The sequence below is a fragment of the Thamnophis sirtalis genome, unplaced genomic scaffold (genome assembly GCF_051295495.1).
Source record: "Thamnophis sirtalis isolate CommonGarterSnake01/CBP01778 unplaced genomic scaffold, rThaSir2_p1.2 scaffold_2, whole genome shotgun sequence".
Taxonomy (NCBI): domain Eukaryota; kingdom Metazoa; phylum Chordata; class Lepidosauria; order Squamata; family Natricidae; genus Thamnophis; species Thamnophis sirtalis.
This window is the reverse complement of record NW_028261382.1, coordinates 77,382,810-77,408,735: the sequence shown is the minus strand read 5'-3', so window position 1 is coordinate 77,408,735 and position 25,926 is coordinate 77,382,810. Positions and strand designations below refer to the sequence as shown.

Here is a 25,926-nt window from a genome sequence, read left to right as displayed (position 1 = left end):
TAGAAAATTCTCTCCAGTTGTTCATTTTTTTAAAAAAGCATTGTCCATATGTTTTAAAAGAGTCATGTGTTCAGTCCTAGGGCGAAAATGGATCAGGGTTCAAAGTGAGCTCTGGTGGTATGGATAAGGTGGTGCTCTTTCGGGTTTTTTTTTAATTGTTGGAGAAAATCAATGCTGTTCTGCTTTATTTGGAGCAAGTTATCACATCACTTTTGTTTCTGAACTGCTATTTTTAATTTTAATTGGCCAGACGGTTAAATTTATATTTGGAATTGTATGCCAATTTGATGAAGGTAAGAGGGGATTCCATGGAAAATTTTGGTGGACCTCAATTTCATGGGGCCGTTGAACTTTATTTGGCTACCCATAGATAGAGCCAAAAAAAAAAAAAGTTTGAGGATGCATTTGATTTGATTTTCCCAGTTTGAAAGTCCTATAAAAACTGACAAATTCATTTTGGTTAGAGATGATACGGATGGATGGGGAAAGAATGACAGAAAATACAATGGCCATTTTCAGCTTAGCAGAGCTTCCTCTGTTTGGTGGCATTCTCTTGTAATATGGAAAAGATGGATGGATGGATGGATGGATGGATGGATGGATGGATGGATGGATGGATGGATGAAAAACTTGATTTTCATTCAAAAGACAACAAGATTCTGGAAAAATCTAAATGGCTGAAATTTCCAGTAGCTGAAAATGGAAGTATTAGCACCTTGCAAGATCTTCTGATGCCCCCCATCAATAGTTCCTAATCTGCTAAATTTGCCTAAGTGCCAAACTTCATGATGCACCTCTATCTTAATGGACAACTGTTTCAACCATTTATGAATGGAGAAAAGGCTTTCTGGGGAGTCTGCTACTTCTGATAATTCAGATAAGAAGAAGGATGTAGAAGGCGGCCTGAGGTTTTAGTTGTCTTTTCTTCCATGGAAAAGCTTTTCATTGTGTGTTTATAGTCACACTCTGAAATGCTTTGGTCCAGGCGCAGTCCTGTTTGGTGATGAGCTGTTGATAGAAGAACTAATCCATACTAAGTGACAGACAGGATATTCCTTACAGGCTGGTCAAATGGCTGACTTAATGACAAACATCCACATGCTTTTGGAGACAGCCAACATGATTGCTTGTCACCAGCTCTGCCTCTCTCAGGAGAAAATCTAAGGATAGTAATAGTGACATCTGAAACATATGAAATCTCCAAGGTCCAACATTTGTCTGAGGACAAGAACTCTTCCTTGCTTCGCTGAATCTGAAGAAAGCTTACCTAACAATAACATCCCAGAAGTTTAGCACAGAATGAGCAAGCTTGCCTGTTCGTTTGTAGGCTGGACTTTACCACTGTAGGAAACATATTTGCCGGTGGCAAACGTTTGTGTGAACTCTTCTGATCAAAGCAATCAATGTTAATTTCCTATTGGCTTTCTCTACCCTTCCATTGCCACCTCTTGTTACCCCATGCAATAATAGCAATAGCACTTAGACTTATATACCGCATTGTAGTGCTTCACAGCCCTCTCTAAGCGGTATACAATGTCAGCATATTCGCCCCCAACAATCTGGGTCCTCCTTTTACTGACCTCGGAAGGATGGAAGACTTTGAGCCTGTGAGATTCGAACTGCTGACAGTCGGCAGAATTAGCCTGCAATGCTGCATTCTAACCACTCTGCCAACACTGCTCATAATATCCGATTCCTCATAATATCAGTTATTTCCAATACTCAGGACCAAATTTCCTACGAATGTGTTGGTGGGGCTCACAAGACGCATGAGTACAGGTAGTCCTCACTTAATGACCACAATTGAGCTTGCAGTTTCCCTCATAAGTTGTAGTGGTCATTAGGCGGATCACCACGTAGCCTGACTCAACTGTACAATCATTTTTACAACTGCGGTAAAGCATGGTTGTTAAGTGAATCACATGGTCGTTGAGTGACTCTGTTTTCCCGAATGGAATTTTTGGCCCAAAACCAGCCCCCTCCCCACCAAAAAGAAAGTACAAATTGTTGTTATTTTACCTCAGGATGCTGCAACTGGTTGTAAATGCAAGCCAATTACCCAAAATGTTGTGTGTGTTTGTATGTGTTTGTGTTAACTTTGAGGACAGGCCATAAGTAACTTTGTGGAGGTAGTTGTAAATTTGAACAGTCATTAAGTTAACCGCTTAAACAAAACTACCTGTATATAATAAGGCAGTAAAAAAGAAGACAGTTCTGTCCTTTTTTTATTCAGTGTTTTTCAACCTTGGGAACTTGAAGATAGGTGGACTTCAACTCCCAGAATTCCCCAGCCAGCATGGCTGGCTGGGGAATTCTGGGAGTTGAAGTCCACCTATCTTCAAGTTCCCAAGTTTGAGAAATGTCTTCTCTCATTGTGAAAAGCTCATTTTCTCAACTCATATTTACCATTTCTGTCCTCCGTAGATGCTCTCCCCTCTGCAGAAGATGATGATGACGATGATGATTCCTCCTCGGAAGAAAAGGAAGCAGACAACTCCAAACCGAACCGTACGTATAAGCATCTCTTTTCCCGACCTTGTTCAAAATCAGCCATGGCATCTTGCAAAAAACCCAGTTGGGAATCTTTTCCCAAGCGAACCGAATCTTTTGTAAAACAGTTTTTTTTTTTTTTTTGCAGGGACTTAAACTAGACCCATGGACAGGGTGGATTTGATTTAAATCAAGTTGATTTAAATCATGATTTAGATCAAGTTGATTTAAAGCTTTTTTATTAATGATTTACATCTTGATTTAAAACTCGATCTAAATCATAATTTTTAAAGAGCAGCTGTCATCTCTGTCCCGCAGCGGCTCTTCCTCTGACCCGCTGTCGACTCACCGACCATCCCAGTCACTTTAATGGGACGGCTGGTGATGCGTCAGTGACACAAGATGAGGGACGTGGCGGGCAGCAGGTCAGTGGATGACAACTAACAGGCCCTGCCATGATGGATCTGAAATGACAGGTGCTCTTTAAATGTAAGGACTCATCCTTGCTGGTAGTTAGAACCTTTAATCTTATTACTTGCAAACAAAATGAAGGTTTACTTTTTACGTATTTTTCAGAGTATAAGATGCACTTTTTCCCCTCAGAGGCTGAAAATCTGGGTGCGTCTTATACATTGAATACAGCCATTCCCCCCCCCCCCCCGCCCTTCACCAAAATGGCTGTGCATAGCCTTTAGGAGGCTTTCAGAGTTCTCCTGGGGGCTGGGGAGGACAGAAATGAGCGAAAATGGGCCGGTTTTTGCTCAGTTTTGTCCCCACTCCAGCCCCCAGTAGCACTCTATAAGCCTCCTAAAGGCTATTCATGCCTTATTTTTTTTTAAAAAGCAAGCCCGTTTTTGCAAAAAATGGCCCATTCTTGCTTGTTCCTCCTCCCACCAGCCCTGAGGAGCACTCTATAAGCCTCCTAAAGGCTATTCATGCCCTTTTTGGGGGGGGGAAACGGGCCCGTTTTCGTGAAAAATGGGCCGTTTTTGGGAGGTCTGCAGAGTGCAAAAACTTTTTTTTAAATTTGCCTCTTCAAAATCTTAGTGCGTCTTATACTCCAGTGCATCTTATACTCTAAAAAAATACGGTAGCTTGCAAATCCTGGATTCATTGAATGGGTTTACCAAAAATGTAAATACCGCAGAATATACAGCCTCATGCAACATAACTGAGCTCCATTTCTTGCTGAATAAACTAAAGTATGAATGTACCTTAAATAGAAAACTATCATTAGATAGATTTTCACTCCAAAAGCATTTTATTAAAATAAATTACATAAAAATAAAAATAAACTGAGTTAAATTTTAAAAAATCCGATTTAAATTTTTAAAAATCTTATTTTTTAAAAAAGAAATCATCTATTTTTATCCTCCCTGCCCGTAGACCATCTCTTGGGCTACTTGCAGTCCCAAATTCTTTTTTTGCTTTGGCCTTCCTCTAACTGCGCCACTGATTCCTCTCACTTTGAGGTGTGGCATGCCCAAAAACTATAACGTAAACCTAAAAATAATCTTTAATGATCTAACTAAAGAAAGACCACGTTTGCCTCCCACTCAAGGCAGAAAAAAAACCCCAATCACAGTCCTGGTCAGATGCCCTAGATTCCCATTTACTTTACAGGTAGCTCTTGACGGTTCCACCACAAATCCGCGAAGCCCTTATCCGCGGAAACATAAGCGTGAAGACTAATTCATGCCGTTCGAAGCGCTAAGGAAAAACACGACCCTACCGCGATGACATAATCGCGGAGGGCAAATCCGCGCATTCCCAAGCACTCAGTACCCTAAACCTAACCCTAAACCCAACCCTAAACCTAAACCTAACCCTAAAACAAACCCCTAAACCTAATCCTAACCCTTACCTTAATTTAAATCGGCTTTCTGCCGCGGCACCGTTTTAAAGCGCCCTTCTGTTGCTGCGCTGTAGCGACGCAATTTTATCACCACTATTTTGACGAGCGCGGTTTTGTCGTGCCACGGCTCTTGACTTACAACAGTTTGTTTAGCCACCACTCACAGTTACAACAGCACTGAAAAAAAGTGATTTATGACTGTTTTTTCCCACAACCGTTGCTGCAGGAAAAATGTCATCAGTCCCTTTTTTCAATTATGTTGTAACTTTGAATGGTCACCAAATGAACTGATGTAAGTTGAGAACTACCTGTATATCTAAGAGTAATTGAATATTGTGTCAGGCCTGGAAGCCATCTTGTGCACTGGGCCTTCCGGCCTGTCACGTTTACTGCTGTGTCAAAATGGGAGGGGAGATGATATGGAGTGTGGGAGATATATAGTTATAATCACATTCCTTTCTCAGAGAGGCAAGGACGTCTTGCCCTACACCTGGAGTGGTGTGACTGGGAGACATCTCCAGTTGGGACGGTGCCTGATTGGACCATGTGACGGACATGTGGGTGCTGGGCAGGGACTCGGACTTTCATTTGGGTGGGGAAAACCTGGAAGCTTTCAGATTCGGGTTTTCCCAGAGGTGCCAATAGGACGTCTTTAATAAAATGGAACTTTGAAGAACTTCTTACATTGGGGGTGTTACTTGGAACCCTGACATTTTGCAGACCCAATTTATTTTTTACAAAAGCTGTGCAGTGAACCATAGTATGAGACTGATTCTCCAATGCCACCCCATTCTCATGGTCAGAAAGATTCCATGCCAGGCATACCATCCAAGTTTTGAACAACCCGAATTGCTCCCTCTGACCAGGATCTTGAGTGGTTCAGGAGATCCAGGTGATGACCTGGCTGCCCAAACTCCCAGTTGGGACTCGAACACCAACAATTCTTGATACATTTTCCCTCTTCAATTGTCTTGGAACATCTCCCATATCTTGACCAACTTTTGTGTGGAATGTTAGCCTAACTTGCCCCGTCTTTATTGGTTCTCTTGCAGAAGCCATCCCACCTTACTGGACCTACCCGGACAAGATGGAGAAGAAGCTCCATGCCGTTCCTGCTGCCAAAACTGTGAAGTTTAAATGCCCCTCTAGTGGGACACCCACCCCTTCGCTGCGTTGGCTGAAGAACGGCAGGGAATTCAGACCTGATCATCGCATTGGTGGTTTCAAGGTAAAATAACAAAGGCCTGTTGTGTTTGGCTTCCTTTTAAAATAACTGTTTCTGCAACAGGGGGGATTTCCTCTTTAGGCAGCTATTTGATTTAAAGAGGAGGGGGCTCCCATTAAGACTACAGCTGGTCTTAACTGTTGTAAGTCGAGGACCATCTGTACTGAGATTTGCAATTATCTCACTGCACCACAAATTATAAGGAAAAGAGGTTTTTTTGTCATCAGCCTCAACATTTTAAGCCGTTTTAAACCCAGAGGAAGTTGCAATAACTAACTATCTATCATCTGTCTGTCTGTCTGTCTGTCTGTCTGTCTATCTACCTACCTACCTACCTACCTACCTACCTACCTACCTACCTACCTACCTACCTACCTACCTACCTACCTACCTACATACATACATACATACATACATACATACATATACATCTTTTCCTCTTGGGTGTTTTAAGAACACTTTCTTTCCCATCTAGAAAACTGGATTGGTTTTGGGGGAGGGGGGGTCAAAGAGGAATGAAATCCTAGCCTTTCCCTATCAACTTTAGCCTTTGGCTTGTGCGATTTAAAAAATATATATCGTAAAATCGTGTGCAATTCCTTTCATGGCCACTTTACTTAGCAGCAGAAATTCTCTTCCCGTTTGTGGTCATAAGTCGAGGACTGTATTCACCGCTGCTATCCTGGGTGTTTCTATCCAGGAGCTGGCTGAGCAGAGCCTCCTCACCCCTAAGATAGCTTTCAAGCGAAGGCATTTGGCTGGACACACAATAGACATTTAGCTGAACCCACAACAGACGTTGAGGTGCTATTCTGGCCTTTGGCAACAGGTTTGCCACTTGCTTTGGATGCTTCATCATCTTTTTTGCCTCTCCGTTGCACAATTTATTTCCATCCGGAATGACTCAACTACCCTGCCTGGCCTCTCCATGCCCCCCCCCCCACTGCAAATGCAAGCCAGGCTCCTAGGTGAATTAATAATAAAATTCCTTTGAGCACCAGCCACGTTGACAGACCAGAGGTCCATACCGTTCTGTATTTTCCTTTTTAAAAAATCTTCATGGCTGATTGAGGAAGTTTCACCCATCGAATCAATACCGGCTTTAATGAACCGCCAGCCACTGGCGATTGTGTTGTGGGGTGTTTTTCTCCTTCTTTGTTCTGTGCTGGATTAGCTGAGCTCTTGGTCACTTCCACAAACACACGAAACCCTTTTTTTCCGGAAAAGGCTGGGTGGTTCTGGTTTTCCCTTTGCAACTGTTGATGGTCTTTGCAGGCGACTAGTCCTGACAGACGTTGCCTACAGCTTGGTGAAGAGAAAAGTGGTTTGCCAAAAACTGTGCCCTCCATTAGGTTGAAAGTTAAAAAAAAGGCTAAGAGAGGTGTTGCAACATAGGTCATCCATCCCATTCTGGATTCATAGTAGATCCTTTTCCCATCATTGGTGATACCTTCCTTTCTTCCTTCCTTCCTCCCTCCCTCCCTCCCTCCTTCCCTTCCTTGTGGCCTGCCATGAGCCAGCGGATCTGGTAGCAGATTCAGACAGTGAGGAGGTTGTGGAGGAACATGGGCCTGTCCTGGAGTCTGGGGAAGGCTCTGATGAGGGCTCTGTGCCAGAGGCAGAGAGGAGACCAGAGCTGTATGCCAGTTATCAGCTGCCTTCAGAGTCAGACATCAGTGAGGCAGATGAACAGCTGGAGCCTGTTCCCAGTGTGTGCATGTGCAGAGTTGCCAGACGAATGGAACAGTTAAAGAACAGGGGTCGACTTGGGAGTAAAGCCACAGGTGGACGATGAATGGCCTCTCACAGAGTGAATAAAAGAGGAGCGAAAGGGGAGTTTGCAGTAGACAATTAGTTCACTTAATTGGTTCATGACTCTCTGAGACTCCTTGCCAAGTTCTGCAGATCTCGGCCTGGCAGCTCTCCAAGCCAGAGAAGGTCTGTGACTGTAAATCCTCCCTCGAAAGAATTTGTTGGATGTGAATGAGCAGAATTCACAGTGAATTAATAAAAGGGACTTTTGTGCAGACAAAGAGTATGCTTCAGGCTCTTGAGAATCCTCAGTCAGAACACTTCCTTCCTTCCTCCTTCCTTCCTCCCTTTCCTGCCTTTATTATTTTTAGAAATAACTCAAGTGGCAAACATGTCCAACCTGTCTTCCTTCTCCTATTTTCCCACAGTAACAATCCTTTGAGGTGGACTGAGAGAGGGAGGGAGGGAGACTGACCTAAAGTTATCTCTTGTCCAATGACCATGAATGCTGCTGTGTAGCAGGAAGGAAGTTTGCGTAGATGGATTAACTCCCACAATTGGCCATTTTTCATCAAAATCCTGGGAGATGCTGGAGATTATGTCACAGTTCGGATTCTGTTGATCTCACTCTTTCTTGGATGGGACTGTCTGGCTGAAAACGGAAACAAACCCACAGAATTGTGAATTTGTGCAATTTCGGTGAAAACCTGTGGTGTGAATGGACTCGGTTTTTTCCTTTTTTTTAGAAAAGAGGATCAAAGTTTTGTATCTTAGTACTTCCTTCCATTAAAAAAAAAGCATACTTGTAGACCAGATTCAGCATTAACTCCCAAGTTCGGGAGCCAAAGAAATGGTGGAATAGAATCATGAAAGAAAGGATGCTAAAGGAGGGGCAAAGTGAAATGTGAATGACAAAAAAATACTGCATTGTAACCATTGCGACACCATGGCTCTTTTGTAATAAATAAAACAGTGAGTCTGTCTGCTGTAGTATTTTCTCTGTATTTCTGTGTATTTTTCTAAGCATCACTGCCCATGGTCTACAGACACTCTAACAATTTTCAGAGCCCAAGTTCTGACCTTTGGGTTGTTTCTTTAACTTTTCCATGGCATATTTAAAATAATCTCCTTGATTTTTAACAAGATTGCATGGTTTTATGAGGTTAAAGGTAAAGGGACGCAGTGGCTAAGACTCCGAGCTTGTCAATCAGAAAGGTCGGCAATTTGGTGGTTCGAATCCCCAGCGCTGCATAATGGAGTGAGCTCCCATTACTTGTCCCAGCTTCTGCCAACCTAACAGTTCGAAAGCATGTAAAAATGCAAGTAGAAAAACTGGGACCACCTTTGGTGGGAAGGTAGCAATGTTACGTGTGCCTTCGGCATTTAGTCATGCCGGTCACATGACCATGGAGACATCTTCGGACAGCGCTGGCTCTTTGGCTTTGAAACGGAGATGAGCACCGGGAACGATTAGCACATATGTGCTAGGGGAACCTTTACCTTTATGAGGTTATATTTTAGTGCTTCCTTTTTACATACGATGTAGCTTACATACCTGTTACTTAGCTTGATATATTGCCTTTGTTTTCTAAGTTGCTTGGTGAGGTTTTGCAACTTGCAAGATGGAATAGGATGGGCAGAGAAACAGTCATAGTGAAAGAAGAAGTGGTCCACAGATTCAGATTCCAGATTGGGAGGTTCTGCAAATAAATGTACATCTATGCACTGTACGGTTTCTTGGATGAAACTTGGGGCTAGCTAACCCTCTTTCGTGGGAGGAAAACAGCTGGAGGTATTTTCAGGTCTGGTTCCTGTGCTGGCAAAGCATCTTCATCCCACTCTTCAAGAATAATCTGTTTCCAGATGTCAATGGCTCTGTGGTCAACCCTGCAGCTGCCAACAATTATGAGTCTGTATGCTAGGAGGGGAAAACATAACCACAAATTGATGATGTTACGTCCAGCCTAAACCAAGCAGTAGAGGCTCTGGAAGAGACCTTAGGTCTTGCTCTGAGATGAAGAGGCAAAAGAGCAGCCACGTCCACCATCTCCCTTTGCACTTGTGTCCCAACCCTTAGTCAACGCGTAGCCTCCTTGAGCCCTTTCATCCTCTTTCAACAGGTTCGCCATGCAACCTGGAGCATCATCATGGACTCCGTGGTCCCATCAGATAAAGGCAACTACACTTGCATTGTGGAGAATAAATATGGAATCATCAATCACACCTACCACCTTGATGTTGTTGGTAAGAAATGGGAACCTTCAGAAGGTGTGGGAGGGGTCACTGGGGCAATTTGTGCAGTGCGTGCCAGTTTGTGACATTTGGCTCATCTTTTAAGTGGGCTTGGTTGAACAGGGACAGATAGCAGTAGCATTTAGACTTATAGACCGCTTCACAGTGCTTTTACAGCCCTTCTCTAAGCAGTTTACAAAGTCAGCCTATTGCCCCCCCCCCCAAAATAATCTGGGTCCTCATTTTACCCACCACGGAAGGATGGAAGGCTGAGTCAACATTGAGCCTGGTGAGATTCGATCTGCCAAATTGCAGGCAGCTGTCAATCAACAGAAGTTGCCTGCGGTACTGCCCTCTAACCTTGGTTTGTGGTTCATTCAGCACATCGTGCCAAGCAAGCTAAGAGCAAACCAGGACACAGCTAATATTGCTGGTAGATTTGGTTTCCTATGTAAACCATGGACAGCTCCATCCATGATTGGACTGCTCATAGCTGACCGTTTTAATTTTCCTGCAAAATGGCTGTGAAGTAATGTGAAGATCTGTTCTGCAACCGATACATTTTTGGCACCAGTAATGTTCTGGTGTAGGAGTCTGTGTTTGTTTATATTTGTACATGAAGAGGAGAACGTTTGATGTAGGAGACACTGGAAGCTTCAGAGCTCTGCGGACAATGAGATCTTTGCCTTGATGATGCAGTCAGAATATTTCCTGCTTTGAATTAGAAAGAATTGAAATGCAGGATAGAGGCATGGAAATAGCACTCTCTGTATTATCTCCTTTTCATTCATCAGGGTGATAATTCAAATTGATTCTTAACTCCTTGTAATAGAGGGGTTTCAGTAAGAGAAGAGAAACCAGATCTGGTGGCTGGAGTTAAGCACATCATTAGCTTAAGAGTCATGACATTCCCACAAACAGTGTAAGTCAACCCTCTTTGAGTTCCATTGATCCTTATCTGGTGCCAGTGTAGCACTGAATTTTAGTTGGCTAGATTGTGTACAGCTGTGATGGCGAACCTATGGCACACATGGCCACAGTGACATGTCGAGCCATGTCACATTCCTCTTCCGGGTTTCTGGCATGCATGCGCACGCGATGATCAACTGGCCTTCGTGCATGTGGCAGTGCCGGAAACTGGAAGAGCTGGTCTTCTGTTTTCCGGCGTAAGCACGTAAGTCAGCCAGGTGATCGGTGAGTGCGCATGCGTGGTAGTAACCAGAAGACTTGCTGGCCAGCACGCATGTACACACCAGGAACCAGAAGTTCATTTTTCAGGTCACACATGGCCCCTGGGCAGCTGCTCTTCCTGTTGCGGCACAGACACATGCGCTCGCATGCATATAGTGCTCCCTTTTTGGCCCTTGGTGCCCAAAAGGTTCACCATCACTGGTGGATAGCCTTGGGCAATGAATTTTCTGAACTGCACCTCCATGTATGGTCCTGATCCTTTGCACCTGACATTAAAATCTCAGACCATTTGTGGGAGTATAATGAGTCTAAGCTTATGATACACTTAACTCCACCCACCACCTCTGCTTGCTCTTCTACAGCACATTCTTTTTCCTTTGGTTTTTGGAAAGTCCTTGGATCAGGAGTGTCCAACCTTAGTAACTTTACGACTTACGGATTTCAACTCCCAGAAATGGCTGGCTGGGAAATTCTGGGAGTTGAAAGTCCACAAGTCTTAAAAGTTGCCAAGGTTGGACAGCCCCTGCCTTAGAATGTATAGGCAGAAGTTCTCCATGAAACATCTAACATCGAAGAAATGAATGCTGCATTTAGGTTCGGGATTGTTTCTGTATCCAAAGAGAGACTACTGTTCCAAAGAATTTACTTTTTAAATTGTCACCCCTACTAGCTCTCCACTGGGTGGACTCAGAAGACTGGCTCCACCACTCAAACACAAGGCTTTGTCTCATCTTGCATGTCACATTTATGGTAATTCCGGAGGCTACACAAGGACTTTTTTCTCATCAGCCTCCCCAATTAATTTCCTTATTAGCCTCGATTCCCATCCTAGGCTTGCTGATCTCAGTCGTTTGTGGAGTTGCTCTAAATGCCACTAAATGAACCATTAAGAATGCAATTTAATTTGATTACACTGAGCAAACTAAAAGAAATAGTTTGCAAGGGGGGAACAAAGGAGCTGGTTAATGCTCACTCACTATGGTGTCTGGTTCTTTGTTAATCAGCTAGGGCCTTGTTAGATTTGTTTGACCTTTGACTTCCAGTGAAGAGGTAGCCATATTTGCTACCTTCCCCTGCCCCCTTGAAGCCCAACTCCAGGTCCACAAAATGCATTTCTCAGGTCCTTCTTGTGTTCACAGACATCCACAGTGGGGGGGAAAGCGAGTGAGAAATGAATATAGAATAGAGAGCTTCAGAGAAGAAAATGAAAAAAAAAAATCTTCACTATACCACTTGGACCAAACTGATTTGCTTAGTCATGACCTGTTTTTTTCTTATTACTATAAATCCACAGATAGAAATTAAATATTTGTTGGAACTTCTGCTCTAACCTGTTCATTTTTTTCAGTTTTTATTCTTTTTCATTGTTTCCTATTATGTGGCCTAGAGGGACATGGTGACTAAAACGCCGAGCTTGTCTATCAGAAAGGTTGGCAATTTGGCGGTTTGAATCCCTAGCTCCGTGTAACGGAGTGAGCTCCCGTTACTTGTCCCAGCTTCTGCCAACCTAGCAGTTTGAAAGCACGTAAAAATGCAAGTAGAAAAATAGGGACCACCTTTGGTGGGAAGGTAACAGCATTCCGTGCACCTTCGGCATTTAGTCGTGCCGTCCACATGACCACGGAGACGTCTTTGGACAGTGCTGGCTCTTCAGCTTTGAAACGGAGATGAGCACCGCCCCCTAGAGTCTGGAACAACTAGCACATATGTGCAAGGGAAAACTTTACCTTTAATCAAGGTTTTGGCAGAGAAAGAATTAGTCCTGTGATATATTTCCTTCTTGAAGTGAAATTTGACTGTGGAATACAGTCGTGTGCACATTCGCTAAGAACTCTTAACAAACAGCAACAAGGACATATTCCCTTCATATTTTTTAATAAATGACAAGCTATAATTAAAAAAAAAAGAGGAATCTTGGCTCCAGCTTCTTGTAAGTAAGGGGAAAACATTTTTTTTCCCTAATCCCTGCTTTGTCACGTCAGAAGTGAAGATGTGGAGAAGGCAGGCGGAAAGCTTTCGTTTCTGAGCCAGCTGTCGTAATTCTCTTTTGTTTCTAAGAAGTTGCACAGTCCACTTCTGATCTGCATCTGAGTAGCTGCGGGGGGCTTCACTCAACCGCTTTATAGCTTTCTGGCCAGGCGATTCAAGAAACAGCACTTCTCCTAAGTATAGGAGTGACCCACATGTGACCTTCTCTTGCCATCAAATTTGCAGCTTCGGGAATCTCCCTCTTCTCCAACATGGCATAATCAAAATTTGCCCCTGCAGTCCAACGTGCACAAAGGGGAGTATAAAGCTTATTTAAGGCCGAGGTATTGTAGATTCTCAGCAGGTAGCCCTACCTAGCTGACCTTTTCGGAGCTAAGACCGTAGGAATCGTCCTAGTTAGCATTTGAATGGGAGACAATGAAAGAGCACCAGAGCTATAAAATAGACTGAAAAGATTTCTTTTTTAAAAAATAAAATGGAAAAGGGCAAGGGCGCCCACTGCTCTGTATTGCTGAGAAAATATCGATGCTTCCATAGCATCTATGGAGCCTATTAAAGGGCATCTTTACCTTTAACGTCATAAAAGCTACAGCTGGGTTCTCTCATCTGCTTGGAGGCATCAACTTAAAAATGGTTGCCTGGAGAAATGAGGATTCATGAAAAGGTTATGTAAAAAAACACCTGCAAGCCTCTTTATGGAAAGAATCCCAGCTCACAAGTTTTCAGAAAGGCAGAGGAAAGAGAGGGGGGGGAGGGAGGAGGGAAGGAAGAGAAAGAAAGGAGGGAGGGAGGAAGGAAGGAAGAGAAAGAAAGGAGGGAGGAAGGAAGAAGAAGGAAGGAAGGCTCGCTCCAATTCTAATGAATTTTGGTGCACATTGTTAAGACATGGAGAGGAATAAATCTTGCTAAAAAAGATTTCTCTGAAATTTGTCTTAGAAGAGAATCACTGTTGATGTGAGCAATAGCAATAGCAATAGCAATAGCAGTTAGACTTATATACCGCTTCATAGGGCTTTCAGCCCTCTCTAAGCGGTTTACAGAGTCAGCATATTGCCCCCAACAACAATCCGGGTCCTCATTTTACCCACCTCGGAAGGATGGAAGGCTGAGTCAACCCTGAGCCGGTGAGATTTGAACTGCAGCTAGCAGTCAGCTGAAGTGGCCTGCAGTACTGCACTCTACCCCACTGCGCCACCTCGGCTCTTGCCGAGGAAGATGTCAAAGAGGTGGGAATTCCTCCCCCCCTCGGGAATAAAGGGGATATTGGTGTGGATGTTGTTAATATTCATAAATGGGTTCAGATTGCCTCAGGAATGTTTGAGAGACCTCTCCCTCAACAGTTGAGGGAGTCACCTCTAATATCTCAAAGATCTCCAAATTGCTACTTTTCTTCAGCTTTTAGTTGGGGGATAGAAATCCCCTTCTTCAAAATGGTCCAACATTCTGATATGGAGCTGAGAAAGGAATATTCAGAATGTAGAAAGATATGGAGCTTGACTGTGGTACAGTTTTGTACAGTTTTTCTTTTAGCAGTAGTGAGCAGGCAATGGGGCATCTTAGTAGTGCTTCCTTTTTTCTGGAATTCAGAAAAAGATAAATAAATAATAACTTGCCAGACTGACACTGAGGAGCCCTCTACTGTTATTCACTGCAGTTTTCAGAATTTTATAATGCTTTCACTTTTGAAAAGTGAAAAATAAAGCAAAAGCCACACAAAAATCAATTTGTGTCCCTCCAAAACACCGAGAAATTGCTTGCAAAGGAGAATATCTATTTTAAAAAGTGTATACCAAATGCATATCTTGAATAGGCCATGATCACGAAAAATCAAATTCACAAATTCTACACACACACACACAAACGTATTCTGCAAAGTACCTGAAGGCAGGACAAGAAGCAATGAATAGAAAATAATTAAGGAGAGAAAAAATCTGGAATTAAGGAGAAATTTCCAGACAGTTAGAACAATGAATCAGTAGAACAACTTGCCTCCAGAAGTTGTGAATACTCCAACACTGGAAGATTTTAAGGAGAAATTGGATAATCATTTGTCCAAGTGGTGTAGGGTTTCCTGCCTAAGCAGGGGGTTGGACTAGAAGACCTCCAAGGTCCCTTCCAATTCTGTTATTCTGTAATTTTGTAAATTCTATTATCCAAAACACCAGAAGGCAGGACAAGAAATAATGAGTGTAAACTAATCAAGGAGAGAAGCAACCTAGAAATAAGAAATTTCCTGAAAGTGAGAACAATTCAGTGGAATAGCTGGCCTTCAGGAATTATATGTGCTCCATCACTGGATGTCTTTGAGATTGGACAATCAGTTGTCTGAAATGCTTTGGGGTCTCCTGCCGAGCAGGGGGTTGGACTAGAAGACCTCCAAGGTCCCTTCCAACTCTGAGTCTGTTCAATTAACCAGAAATGGAGATTTTGTATCCTGAGTGCAAATTATTTCCTTCAGAGATTTAGCTGATAACAAATGTTATATTTTGTTTGGTCTTGGACAGTGATGGTGAACGTTTTTCTGGTTGGGTGGCACAAGGGCGCCCATGTTTGTGCCCATACCCATAATGGAATGCTCTCATCTCCCACACATGTGCACACAACCCCACACGCTCCCCCATGCGTGTGGGCCATTGGGCTGTTTTTTGCCCTCCCCGTGTGTGGCATAGGTTCGCCATCACGGGTCTAGGAGGTAAAAGCGATTGCTCACTTAAGTTCTTTTAAAGTCATAACATTTATTGTAATCAACTTTTTTGTTTGCTAATCTTCTAGTTTCGTTTGTAATATTTGTTTTTTTTTTTTCTGAACTCTCCTGACTGACAGGCGGCACCAAAATAAATTGGCAGAGTGATATGGACACTCTCACCATTTCTTCTTCTCTTCCGTTGGTTAGACTGCTTGAAACTCTTTTCTCCTATGTCTTTATTTTGTAGAGAGATCTCCTCACCGGCCTATCCTACAAGCTGGGCTCCCAGCTAACAAGACGGTTTCACTGGGTAGCAATGTGGAATTTGTCTGCAAGGTCTATAGTGACCCTCAGCCCCACATCCAGTGGCTGAAGCACATAGAAGTCAATGGAAGCAAGATTGGACCAAACAACTTGCCTTTTGTTCAAGTCTTGAAGGTAAGGTCTTTCCACTTGGGTGATGTGACCCTTCAGTTAATCTGGGGCTTATTTTAGGAGGGGAAGCTCATGATGCATCTCAGAAACATAGCCATGTAGCTTGGATTGGAGAAGTAATATGGGTCCAGTCAATCAGACAGACTATTCCAGACTCATCTAAGTTTGGAACTTGGTAGTTCTAGCACAGTGTTTCTCAACCTTGGCAACTTGAAGATGTCCGGACTTCAACTCCCAGAATTCCCCAGCCAGCATTCGCTGGCTGGGGGATTCTGGGAGTTGAAGTCCAGACATCTTCAAGTTGCCATGGTTGAGAAACACTGTTCTAGCAAAATCTGCCAAAGGGAAGCAGGTTCTGAAGAAAATCTACTTGGATGAAGCTCACATGCCATGATTTATGTCTATGATTATGAACAGAATCAAAGGCAACCATCAAGTTGGCCTTGGGACTTCTTTTATTTGAGGCTCTCCTCATCAAACGTTAAAGATTCTGTTAAATATCTTTGTACGCCAAGAAAAATTCATGGCGTTTTCCAGTATCTTCTGGTAAGGCTGCCTCTGTGGAACCCAACTGGGCCACACAGCTGTAAAATGAACACACACTTGCTCCTTTAGCATATGCTAGGGAGGCAGCCTTTCAGCTGAGGTCACGGAAGCATGTGGCGTGATGCATTCACAAAATGGCTGCCACTGAGGGCTTCACCATTGACAAAGCAGCATATAAATATAATAAATAAATATAGCTATGCCGCCGAGTATCGCAGGCGAATACTATTTGTTTATCAAAAAGACAAACTAGTCGCCTGAAATGTTCTCAATATCCCTGGAGGGCCTCAAAAGACTTTCGGTTGATGAAGATGATCTGGGACCGTTGCTGTGCCATGCAAAATGTCAGATTTCTACTTTTGAAATGTAAACAAAGAAGAAAATTTTAAAAGGGGCAGGGAATCCGTTTGAAAGTGTTAATCTTGAGGCACACCAAGGCTATGTTTAGGAATAAAATTGCTGTCCAGGAGCTTCTTATTATCACTGATGCCTGCTACAAGGCATATCTTAAGCAAGACAGGCGTATGATATAGTTCGGCGGTCACCAACTGGTGATCCGTGAGAAAATTTTGATGGTCCGCAGAAAAATCATTTTTGCATTTTTTTATATTGTACTAAATCAGGTGTCCTCAAACTGCGGCCCTTAGGCTGGATACGGCCTGCTGAAGCAATTACTCCCGCTCGCTGATGGGTTGGGGTCCTTCAGGCACTTAGCTTGGCTGTTGTTTAGTAGCTCCAGCCCTTCCCTTCCTCCCTGGAAGGCCAGGCGCTTCAGTGAGTGGTGCACAAAACTTCAGTCCGGCTCCTCTTGGCTGTATTTGAGATTCCTAACTACAATGGACAGCAAATCTAGGGTTGACCCCGGGCGCTTCTCTCTGCTAACAGGTGGCCAAGCTAAATGCCTGAAGGACCCCATCCCGTCACTAATTCATATTAGTGGTCCATGGGATTTAAAATTTGACTTTATTGGTCCCTGAGGTCTGAAAGGTTGGTGACTCCTGATCTAGTTTGTGCTCCTAAAGAGGGCTTTCCCAACCATGGCAATTTTCAGATGTGTGGACCTCACCTCAACTCCCAAAATTCCCCAACTGCCTGGGGAATTCTGGGAATTGAAGTCCATTCTTCTTAAAATTGCCAAGGCTGAACACCCGTAGAGCTTTCTCAGAAATGAGAGATGCCAGCAAAGGGAAGTGGGAAGCAAACAGGGAATGTTCCACTCCTTGTTTTAGATTGAGACAAGGGGAGGCGGGGATGTGATTGTCGGTGTTGTCTCAGCGCTGCAAAGCCCAGCCCTGGCTGCCCAGTGATTCCTGTGTTGTTGGTCTTGTTCTAGCACTCGGGAATAAATAGCTCTGATGCGGAAGTGCTGACCCTCTATAATGTGACAGAGGCTGAAAGCGGGGAGTATGTTTGTAAGGTTTCCAATTATATTGGTGAGGCTAACCAGTCTGCGTGGCTGACCGTCACCAGACCCGTGGCTGAAGGTAAACGGGAAGAATGCCACTTTGGGCGATTCTTAGCGGTGGAAAAACCGAAACTTTGGTGGCTCTCCTGTGAAACTTTCTCCTCTGTTTCTGGTGCCATAAAGCCATGGAAAAATCCTCGGAATGGCTGATCAGTTACGTTTCATGCTCTTCTTTTCTTCCTCTTCCTAACAGTGTGTCATTTCATTCATCCTGAGCAGGGGGTTGGACTAGAAGACCTCCAAGGTCCCTTCCAACTCCTATTCCATTCTATTCTATTCTTAATCCTCTTCCTTTATGAATTAAACTAGAAGTGAGAAACTAACGTGTTTCCCTGAAAATAAGACAGGGTCTTATTTTCTTTTGACCCCTCCCCTTGAAATAAGCACTTGGCACTTATTATTTTTGAGGTGCAGGAGGCAGCGAGCGTGGTCACCTCATGGCTGCTGCTGTGTTGCAATATTTTCAGGAAGGGCTTATTTTGGGGGGCGGGCTTATTTTAGTGCATGTGATCAAAAGCCCGATTGGGCTTATTATCTGGGGAGGTCTTATTTTCAGGGAAGCAGAGTATTCCTAAACATCTTCTGCTTGAACACCAAATTATGGGGTTATTTTTTTTTCCCCTCTCCATCGGGAGCCCAGTTATAAGCTGCTCAGAAGAATAGTGATAAAGATCCCATTTCTTCCCAAATTATTAAATATTTCAGTATCGCCATCTCAACCTAGATCTCCTTTTGGGCAGCAAAAATCAAAACCTCCTTCAAAAGAAGGGCACCTTTGTGTGGGTGTTACACTGTTTTCCCCATTGCTTTTAACCTGGCTGTCGATGATGCAAAACTTTTAGTGGGCCTAATTTTGAATTCTGCAACTGTCTTCACTTTTCCAGCCAAAAGAAAATGGTGGCTCCTTTTGGGTATCTTCCTGTTGGAAGCAACCCTGCTCCATCTTGTCTTTCAAGAGTCTTGTTGGCTTCTGTCCTCCAAACCTGCTCTCTTCTCTTCCCCATCCACTTCCATCCATCCCTTGACCTGCCCCACGCTGTGAAACCAAACTGATCTTCGCCTTCCCAAGGTCCATTTTTCCATGTGGCCCATCCCCCAGCATGTCGATGGGCAGGGAAATTCAACATGGTGAAGGGTTGTTTTATTGTTTGTTTTTAACACTGCCCGCTTTAAGCCAGCCTGAACTGGTGGTTGCCCTAAGAGCTGTCTTGCCCTTAGGTTACAGTGGTGTCTCTGTGTCCTTCAGGAGATCTTGAGACGCATGTTATCTCCTTCCTCTTCCTTCAGCTTGTCTTACATTTGCTCGTCCTATTTTCCTTTTTTGTTTTGTTTTGTTTTGCTTCCATTTTTTCCTCCCTTTCTAGACAGCTGGTGTTAACACAACTGACAAAGAAATGGAAGTCCTTCACTTAAGGAATGTCTCCTTTGAGGATGCTGGGCAGTATACTTGTTTGGCGGGTAATTCTATTGGGATCTCTCATCACTCTGCATGGTTGACGGTTCTGGAAGGTATATACCGGTTCTGTTCCTTTCTCTGTCTCCTTGCTGTCTCTTTTGACTAGCTTTGGGAAGTAGTTTGCCATGGTTTGCAAGAGCCAGGCAACTTGGAGGTAGAGGAGGAGGAGGAGGAGGAGTGCTAGAGGGCCCCCACCAATTGACTTCCTCTTATGGATGGGATGGTTAATCAAAATGTGTCGGCCAGCCCCTGTAGTTCCTATCGTCCTGAAGGTAAGCCATCCCCTTCCATTTGGTCCTATTTCCTCATCTGCTAAATTGGGATAATCCACAACACCATCATGGCTCTCGCAGGCCAAGGTCTTGTGCATTTCTGATTTGAGTTAGAACTCAACTAGAAGCTAGATCCAAGTTTTTCATAGGCCGGTTCCATTCTTTCAAGCAAGGCTGTCACCCTTTCTGTGCTTTGCTTTGTCTTTGGCAGAGAAAAGGCAGAGTTGGCACACAGGGCCCAAAGGTTCAATTCCAGGAGATATACGAGATGGAGTTGGCGGTGATAGGAGGCCAGCCAAATAGCAACAGCCCTTAGACTTATATACCGCTTTATGGTGCTTTTACAGCCCTCTCTAAGTGGTTTAGAGAGTCAGCCTCTTGTCCCCCAACAATCTGGGTCCTCATTTTACCCACCTCGGAAGGATGGAAGGCTGAGTCAACCTTGAGCCAGTCAGGATCGAACTACTGGCAGTGGGCAGAGGGAAGGAAGGAAGGACAATAGCCATAGCACTTAGACTTATATACTACTTCACAGTGCTTTTACAGCCCTCTCTAAGAGGTTTACAGAATCAGCCTCTTGCCCCCAACAATCTGGGTCCTCATTTTACCCACCTCAGAAGGATGGAAGGCTGAGTCAACCTTGAGCCTGGTGAGGTTCGAACTGCCAAATTGCAGGCAGCTGGCAGTTAGCAGAGTGCAGTACTGCACTCTAACCACTGCGCCACCAAGGCTCATGGAATACAGAATAAAAATAAGGGCAACAGTGGAGATCCTTTGAATTCTCAACTTTTTCCCAAATTGGAGACACATCTGTAAATGCTCAAATGCCTCTTTGAAAATTCAACTTAACCCAAACTGTATTGATTTCTAAAAAGAACCATTAAAAGACAACACATGAGCTCCAGGCCCTACCAAGAAGTCATTGTATAATGCTCTTTATCAGGGCTGCAGTGCTGAGTGTAGGTCTTATGTTCTATGAGTACAAGAACATCTTGCACGCTTCCTTCCTCGTTCTTGGGAGAATCAAGCGCTGCCCACCTTCATCCCAATAATAATAATAATAATAACAACAACAACAACAACATAATTTTTTTTTTAAAAATTTAAAAATAAAAATAACTTCTTGCCTTCGGAAGTTGTGTGGGCTTCATTACTTGAGACTTTCAAGAAAAGATTGGACTGCCATTTGTCAGAAATGGTGTAGGGCAGTGATGGTGAACATTTTCAGCACCGAGTGCCCAAACCAGAACGTGTTTGTGTGTGCGTGTGCCGGAATCCTGGAAACCTGAAGACCAGCTGGCCGATGTGCACATGCTTGTTTTTGGCCGTTTTTGGGCCATTTCAGGTGGTTTTCTGAGCTGTTTTCAAGCCATTTTGGGGCTGTTTTGCAGGCCCCAAAATGGCCTGAAAATAGCCCCAAAAAAGGTCCCCAAACAGCTTTGAAAATGGTCATTTTGGGGGCCATTATCAGGCCTCAAAGATCAGCTGGCTGGCACACATGAAGAGCAGCTAGCAAAAGTTCATGTGCCCACAGAGAGGGCTCTGCGTGCCACAAGTCGCCATCATGGGTCTAGGGTTTCCTGCTTGAGTGGGGGGTTGGACTAGATGACCTATAAGGTCCCTTCCAAATCTGTTAATCTGTTAAAATGCCAGTTGTAAACTTAAGGAGGCACTGGCTGCCCTTTTATCCAGGTGTGATCCACATATTCAAACGCATCAACTTAGAAGTCAACACAAAAGCCCAACAATTATTCACCATTGCAGATATACATCCACATGAACAAACTCACTCCAAAGGATACAACAATATATGTGTGAAACTTGGAGGGAGCTCTATGACAACTCGCTGCGGCCATCTTGCCATAGTCATGGACAGTTTCACATGGGATAATTCAATGGGATAAACGTTATCCACCACTGTTTCTTTGACATTATTTCCATTGACAAAAATGGAAATAATATCAAAGGTTTGGTTTAATTTAGTTTAGTTTAGTTCAGTTTAGTTTATTGTCATTGCACATCGTACAACAAACTTAAATGCCATCTTCAGTGTACATAACTATAAAAATAAAAACACAAACACACATCCTTTGCATGCTATATAATTGAAATTGAAAACCCTTGATATTGCATTAATATTGCATTATACCATAGAATTCAATGTAGTTACTGCCCTGGGATAGAAGCTGTTTTTCAGCCTATTTATCCTTGTTTTGATTGCCCTGTACCGTCTGCCAGATGGTAATAGTTCAAAAGAAAGGGTGCCCAGGATGAGATGGATCTTTAAGAATGTTTTGAATGTTCTTAAGGCAGCGGGAGATGTAAAGCTCTTCCAAAGATGGTAGAGGGCAACCCAGGACCTTCTGGGCAATAGCAATAGCAGTTAGACTTATGTACTGCTTTATAAGGCTTTCAGCCCTCTCTAAGCGGTTTACAGAGTCAGCATATCGCCCCCACAGTCTGGGTCCTCATTTTACCCACCTCGGAAGGATGGAAGGCTGAGTCAACCTTGAGCCAATGAGATTTGAACCGCCGAACTGCAGCTTAGCAGTCGGCTGAAGTGGCTGCAGTACTGCACTCTAACCACTGCGCCACCACTGGGCAATGACATTAACCCTCTGAAACAGTGATGGATAATGTTTATGGCATTGAGTTATCCCGCATAGAGTTGTCCAGATGAATTGTCCCATGGCGAGGTGGGCACCGAGGGACAGCCATGGTGGGTTGGCCAAGGTGGGTTGGCCATGGTGAAATGGCCCTGGCAAATTGTCCCATTCTTCTTGGAGGACTGGAGATCCATTTTTCCCTTCTCCAGTTGATCTCCATGCAAGAGACACAGGAGAAGATGGTACCTAGTGGTTCCTAATCCTCTCCTGAAACTGCTGATTACCAGAATGAAGAATCCCAAGACCCCAAATAAGACTTGTTCTTACACATCCTTGAATGAGAATGGAATCTTGCCTTGGTAGATTGGACTCTTGCATTCTCTGTGGGGTTAGAAGGTCCTGCATGAGTTTCTCTTGGCAGATAGGTCTGCTGACTTGATGATGGCTTTTTTCCAGCCATCAGTAGGTGGCCAGCAAGAACCTGACTGGGGAGAAAGGCGTGAACTATTGCTGTAGATTGCATTCATGCCCCCTTCTCAAGTCTATTCTGTTATAAGGGTTTACTATTCCTCTCCTTGTCTCATTTCCACCCATTCAGTGCCCTGCCATCTTTGATAGGAAAGATGATAACAGGATGGTTAATTTTATTTGATCACATCTCCTCTAACCTCCTCCCATTCCCCACTGCTATTCTCTGTTTATTACTATTATTTTGGGAAAGAAAAGTTGGAGGGGGGAGGGGGGAAACTTTGATTTCTTGCTTCATCCCCTTTTAAAGCATTGCATCTCTACTCACATTTTCCAGAATGTTGTTATAATACCCGCAGTTTTTTCCCCCTTGCTGGTATTATAGCCATGAGGGACGCGGTGACTCAGTGGCTAAGACGCTGAGCTTGTCGATCATAAAGGGCAGCAGTTCGGTGGTTCAAATCCCTAGTGCCACGTAACAAAGTGAGCTCCCGTTACTTGTCCCAGCTTCTGCCAACCTAGCAGTTCGAAAGCACTTAAAAATGCAAGTAGAAAAATAGGAACCATCTTTGGTGGGAAAGTAACAGCGTTCCGTGGGCCTTCAGCGTTTAGTCATGCCAGCCACATGACCACGGAGATATCTTCGGACAGCGCTGGCTCTTCAGCTTTGAAATGGAGATGAGCACCGCCCCCTAGAGTCGGGAATGACTAGCACATATGTGCGAGGGGAACCTTTACCTTTATTACAGCTAGATGATGTATATTCGACTCTAAAGGTGTTGCTACATAGACACCAGCTAGAAAAGTCCAGGTGGGGTAGCACTGCCATCTCAGAAACTGTTTTGCTGCTGAGAATATTTCTGAGCAAAACCTTTTCCAGTTTGGTGCGACAGAAATAAGGGGCACCATTTGATCTCCTTGATGTATCTGCTGTGCCAACCTGGTCTGTATTGTTCTGGAAAGTTTGCTTTGGCAGCATGATGAGGCCCAGAAGTCAGCAAACTTTTTCAAAGTGGAACAAAATGAGCTGGAAATCTTTCTCCTGCTTTTATTATGAATGGGCATTTGGGAGGGAAGACCATAAAAGAGAGGACTTCATCTCCCTCCAGCATCCTGTTCCACAGGCCAAGCTCAAAGGAAGCTTCCTTTGAAAATAGGCACTGCCATAACATTAAACATGAATGGAGTTTAGTCTCAGTAGCCACATGAGAAGTTATTGGTTTAAAGGAAGGGATCCCAGCATAGCATACAAGATTCCATTCTGGAAACTGAATTGGTAATGCTAGTTGGGTTGAGAGGTGAACAGTCTTTGGTATCCCCTCTCCCTCTTTTCTTTAAAGGTCATGCAGAGGCCCACCTTTGTGTTCGATGATACAGAGACTGTACTAAGCCAGCTTTTTAAAATTATAATTTCTTGACCAATCACTCGTGCCCTGATTGAAATATTATACTAAATCTTAGCCCAAGACTCCCAAACATATCATGCCAGAACTAACACTGTGGCCTTGGCATGAGCTGTCCTTTTGACCCTACTGATTTTTCTAGCTGCCCCTGACGGAAGATCTGTTGTGCTAATGCTTTCTTTATACCGGTTCAGCTATGGAAGACAAACCAGCTATGATGACTTCCCCTTTGTACTTGGAGATCATCATTTACTGCACAGGGGGCTTCCTCATCTCCTGCATGATCGTGACCGTCCTCATTTACAAGATGAAGAGCACCACCAAGAAGACCGACTTCAACAGCCAGTTGGCCGTCCATAAACTGGCCAAGAGCATCCCCTTGCGCAGACAGGTAACAGAAAGTAGATAGGGGGTTTGATTGAAACCTATGATTCCCCACCTTTGAGACTGCAGCAAAGCAGGCGGCCTCTCCATCAGAGGCACCTGTTCTTCTTTCCAACTCAATAGAATGTTAAAAAGATATTGTTAGAGTTTGCTGCAGAAAATCACTTCCAGAAAGCACACACAGATAACTGATGCAGCTGAATTCATTAACTTCTTTATAAGAATAGATGAATAAATGTACAATACCAACAGGTGGTTCTTCCAAGTAAACATAAGGCAGAAGAGTTACAGGCTAACACAAGCAGTTAGTTTCATTTTAGCAAACAACCCAGACAGACTGCTAGTTTACTTCTCAGAGCAGCAGACTCCTTTCTTAAGTTTCTGTTTCAATTCTTTGCACAGACTCAGATCTGTTTAAGCTCCCATTGGCTGACTTGGTTGCTATGCCAATTCATTGACTGACCTTGTTCCCATGTCTCTCCAAGTCATGAATATTCTAACAGATATTAGGTAGAGTTCTAATACTTTGTCCACTGGCTGGATAAAATCTGAATAGAATAGGAACAGAGGCAGGGTGGAGGAAGAAGCTACCCAAAGGAACATGAGTTTGAAAAGGAGCTCCATCTGGCAACAGACTGTGGGTAAAAATGCCCCCATCCATTAGCTTGGGAGGGGCAGCTGGGGAGTAGCTCAGAATATTGCTGACAGCTTCCTTCGTAAGCTCCATTCCTTCACATGAAGGTATTCACTTACCTTCCGTACCGGATCGCAAATGTGAGTGTGCGTGCATGCGTTGAGCCTTCCGCACATTCGCTTTGGCTAAAAAAAAGTGCCTAAATGGGATGGCATAGAGCAGTGGTTCCCAAACTTGGCAACTTTAAGACTTGTGGACTTCAACTCCCAGAATTCTCCAGCCAGCTCTGCTCTGTTGGCTGGAGAATTCTGGGAGTTGAAGTCCACAAGTCTTAAAGTTGCCAAGTTTAGGAACCACTGGCATAGAGCCATGATTTCCGCTACTGATTTGGGTTGAACCGGTCTGAACTGGCAGAATACCACCTCTGCGTTCTTTGTTGGATAAATGACCAATAGCAGATGAGAGCATGGGTGTCAAACTCACCGTGTCATGTTGTTGTGACATTTTCTGACATTTTCCCCTTTGCGGGCATGGCCTACGCATGACACATCCAGCCCGTGGGCCCCCAGTTTGACACCCTGCTATTGAGCCTGCTCACGAGCTCATTGGGGCTGCGCTTTGGAAAAGCCGAACTTCCAGGTTCCAGCACGCACGGCAGTGGTGGGTTGCAGGCGGTACATCCCAGTACGGGAGTATTGGAGCCTGCCCGGAGCACTGGGTACTGTTCCAGTATGGTGCTCTGGAGGGCCCACCCATCCGCCCCAGCTCCCTACCTATCTTTAAACCCTTTGGTGCTTCCACGCACGTACAGCGCTTGCACGACGCTCCACCGAGCAG

The 25,926-nt window shown here is 44.0% G+C and overlaps 1 protein-coding gene across 2 annotated transcripts in view; it reads left to right on the top strand.

Moving 5' to 3' along the window:
* FGFR1 (fibroblast growth factor receptor 1) overlaps positions 1-25,926 on the top strand; it is a 132,201-nt gene that overhangs the window by 84,640 nt on the left and 21,635 nt on the right. Inside the window, exons 4-9 of one of the 2 annotated variants that reach the window (XM_087706160.1) lie at positions 2,425-2,508; positions 5,398-5,573; positions 9,443-9,566; positions 15,668-15,858; positions 17,735-17,885; positions 24,266-24,462. In XM_087706160.1, coding sequence (XP_087562286.1) covers positions 2,425-2,508; positions 5,398-5,573; positions 9,443-9,566; positions 15,668-15,858; positions 17,735-17,885; positions 24,266-24,462 — 923 coding nt within the window. Of the gene's footprint in view, positions 1-2,424; positions 2,509-5,397; positions 5,574-9,442; positions 9,567-15,667; positions 15,859-17,734; positions 17,886-19,230; positions 19,376-24,265; positions 24,463-25,926 lie in introns of both variants that reach the window. The other variant, XM_087706161.1, reaches the window with a different exon arrangement.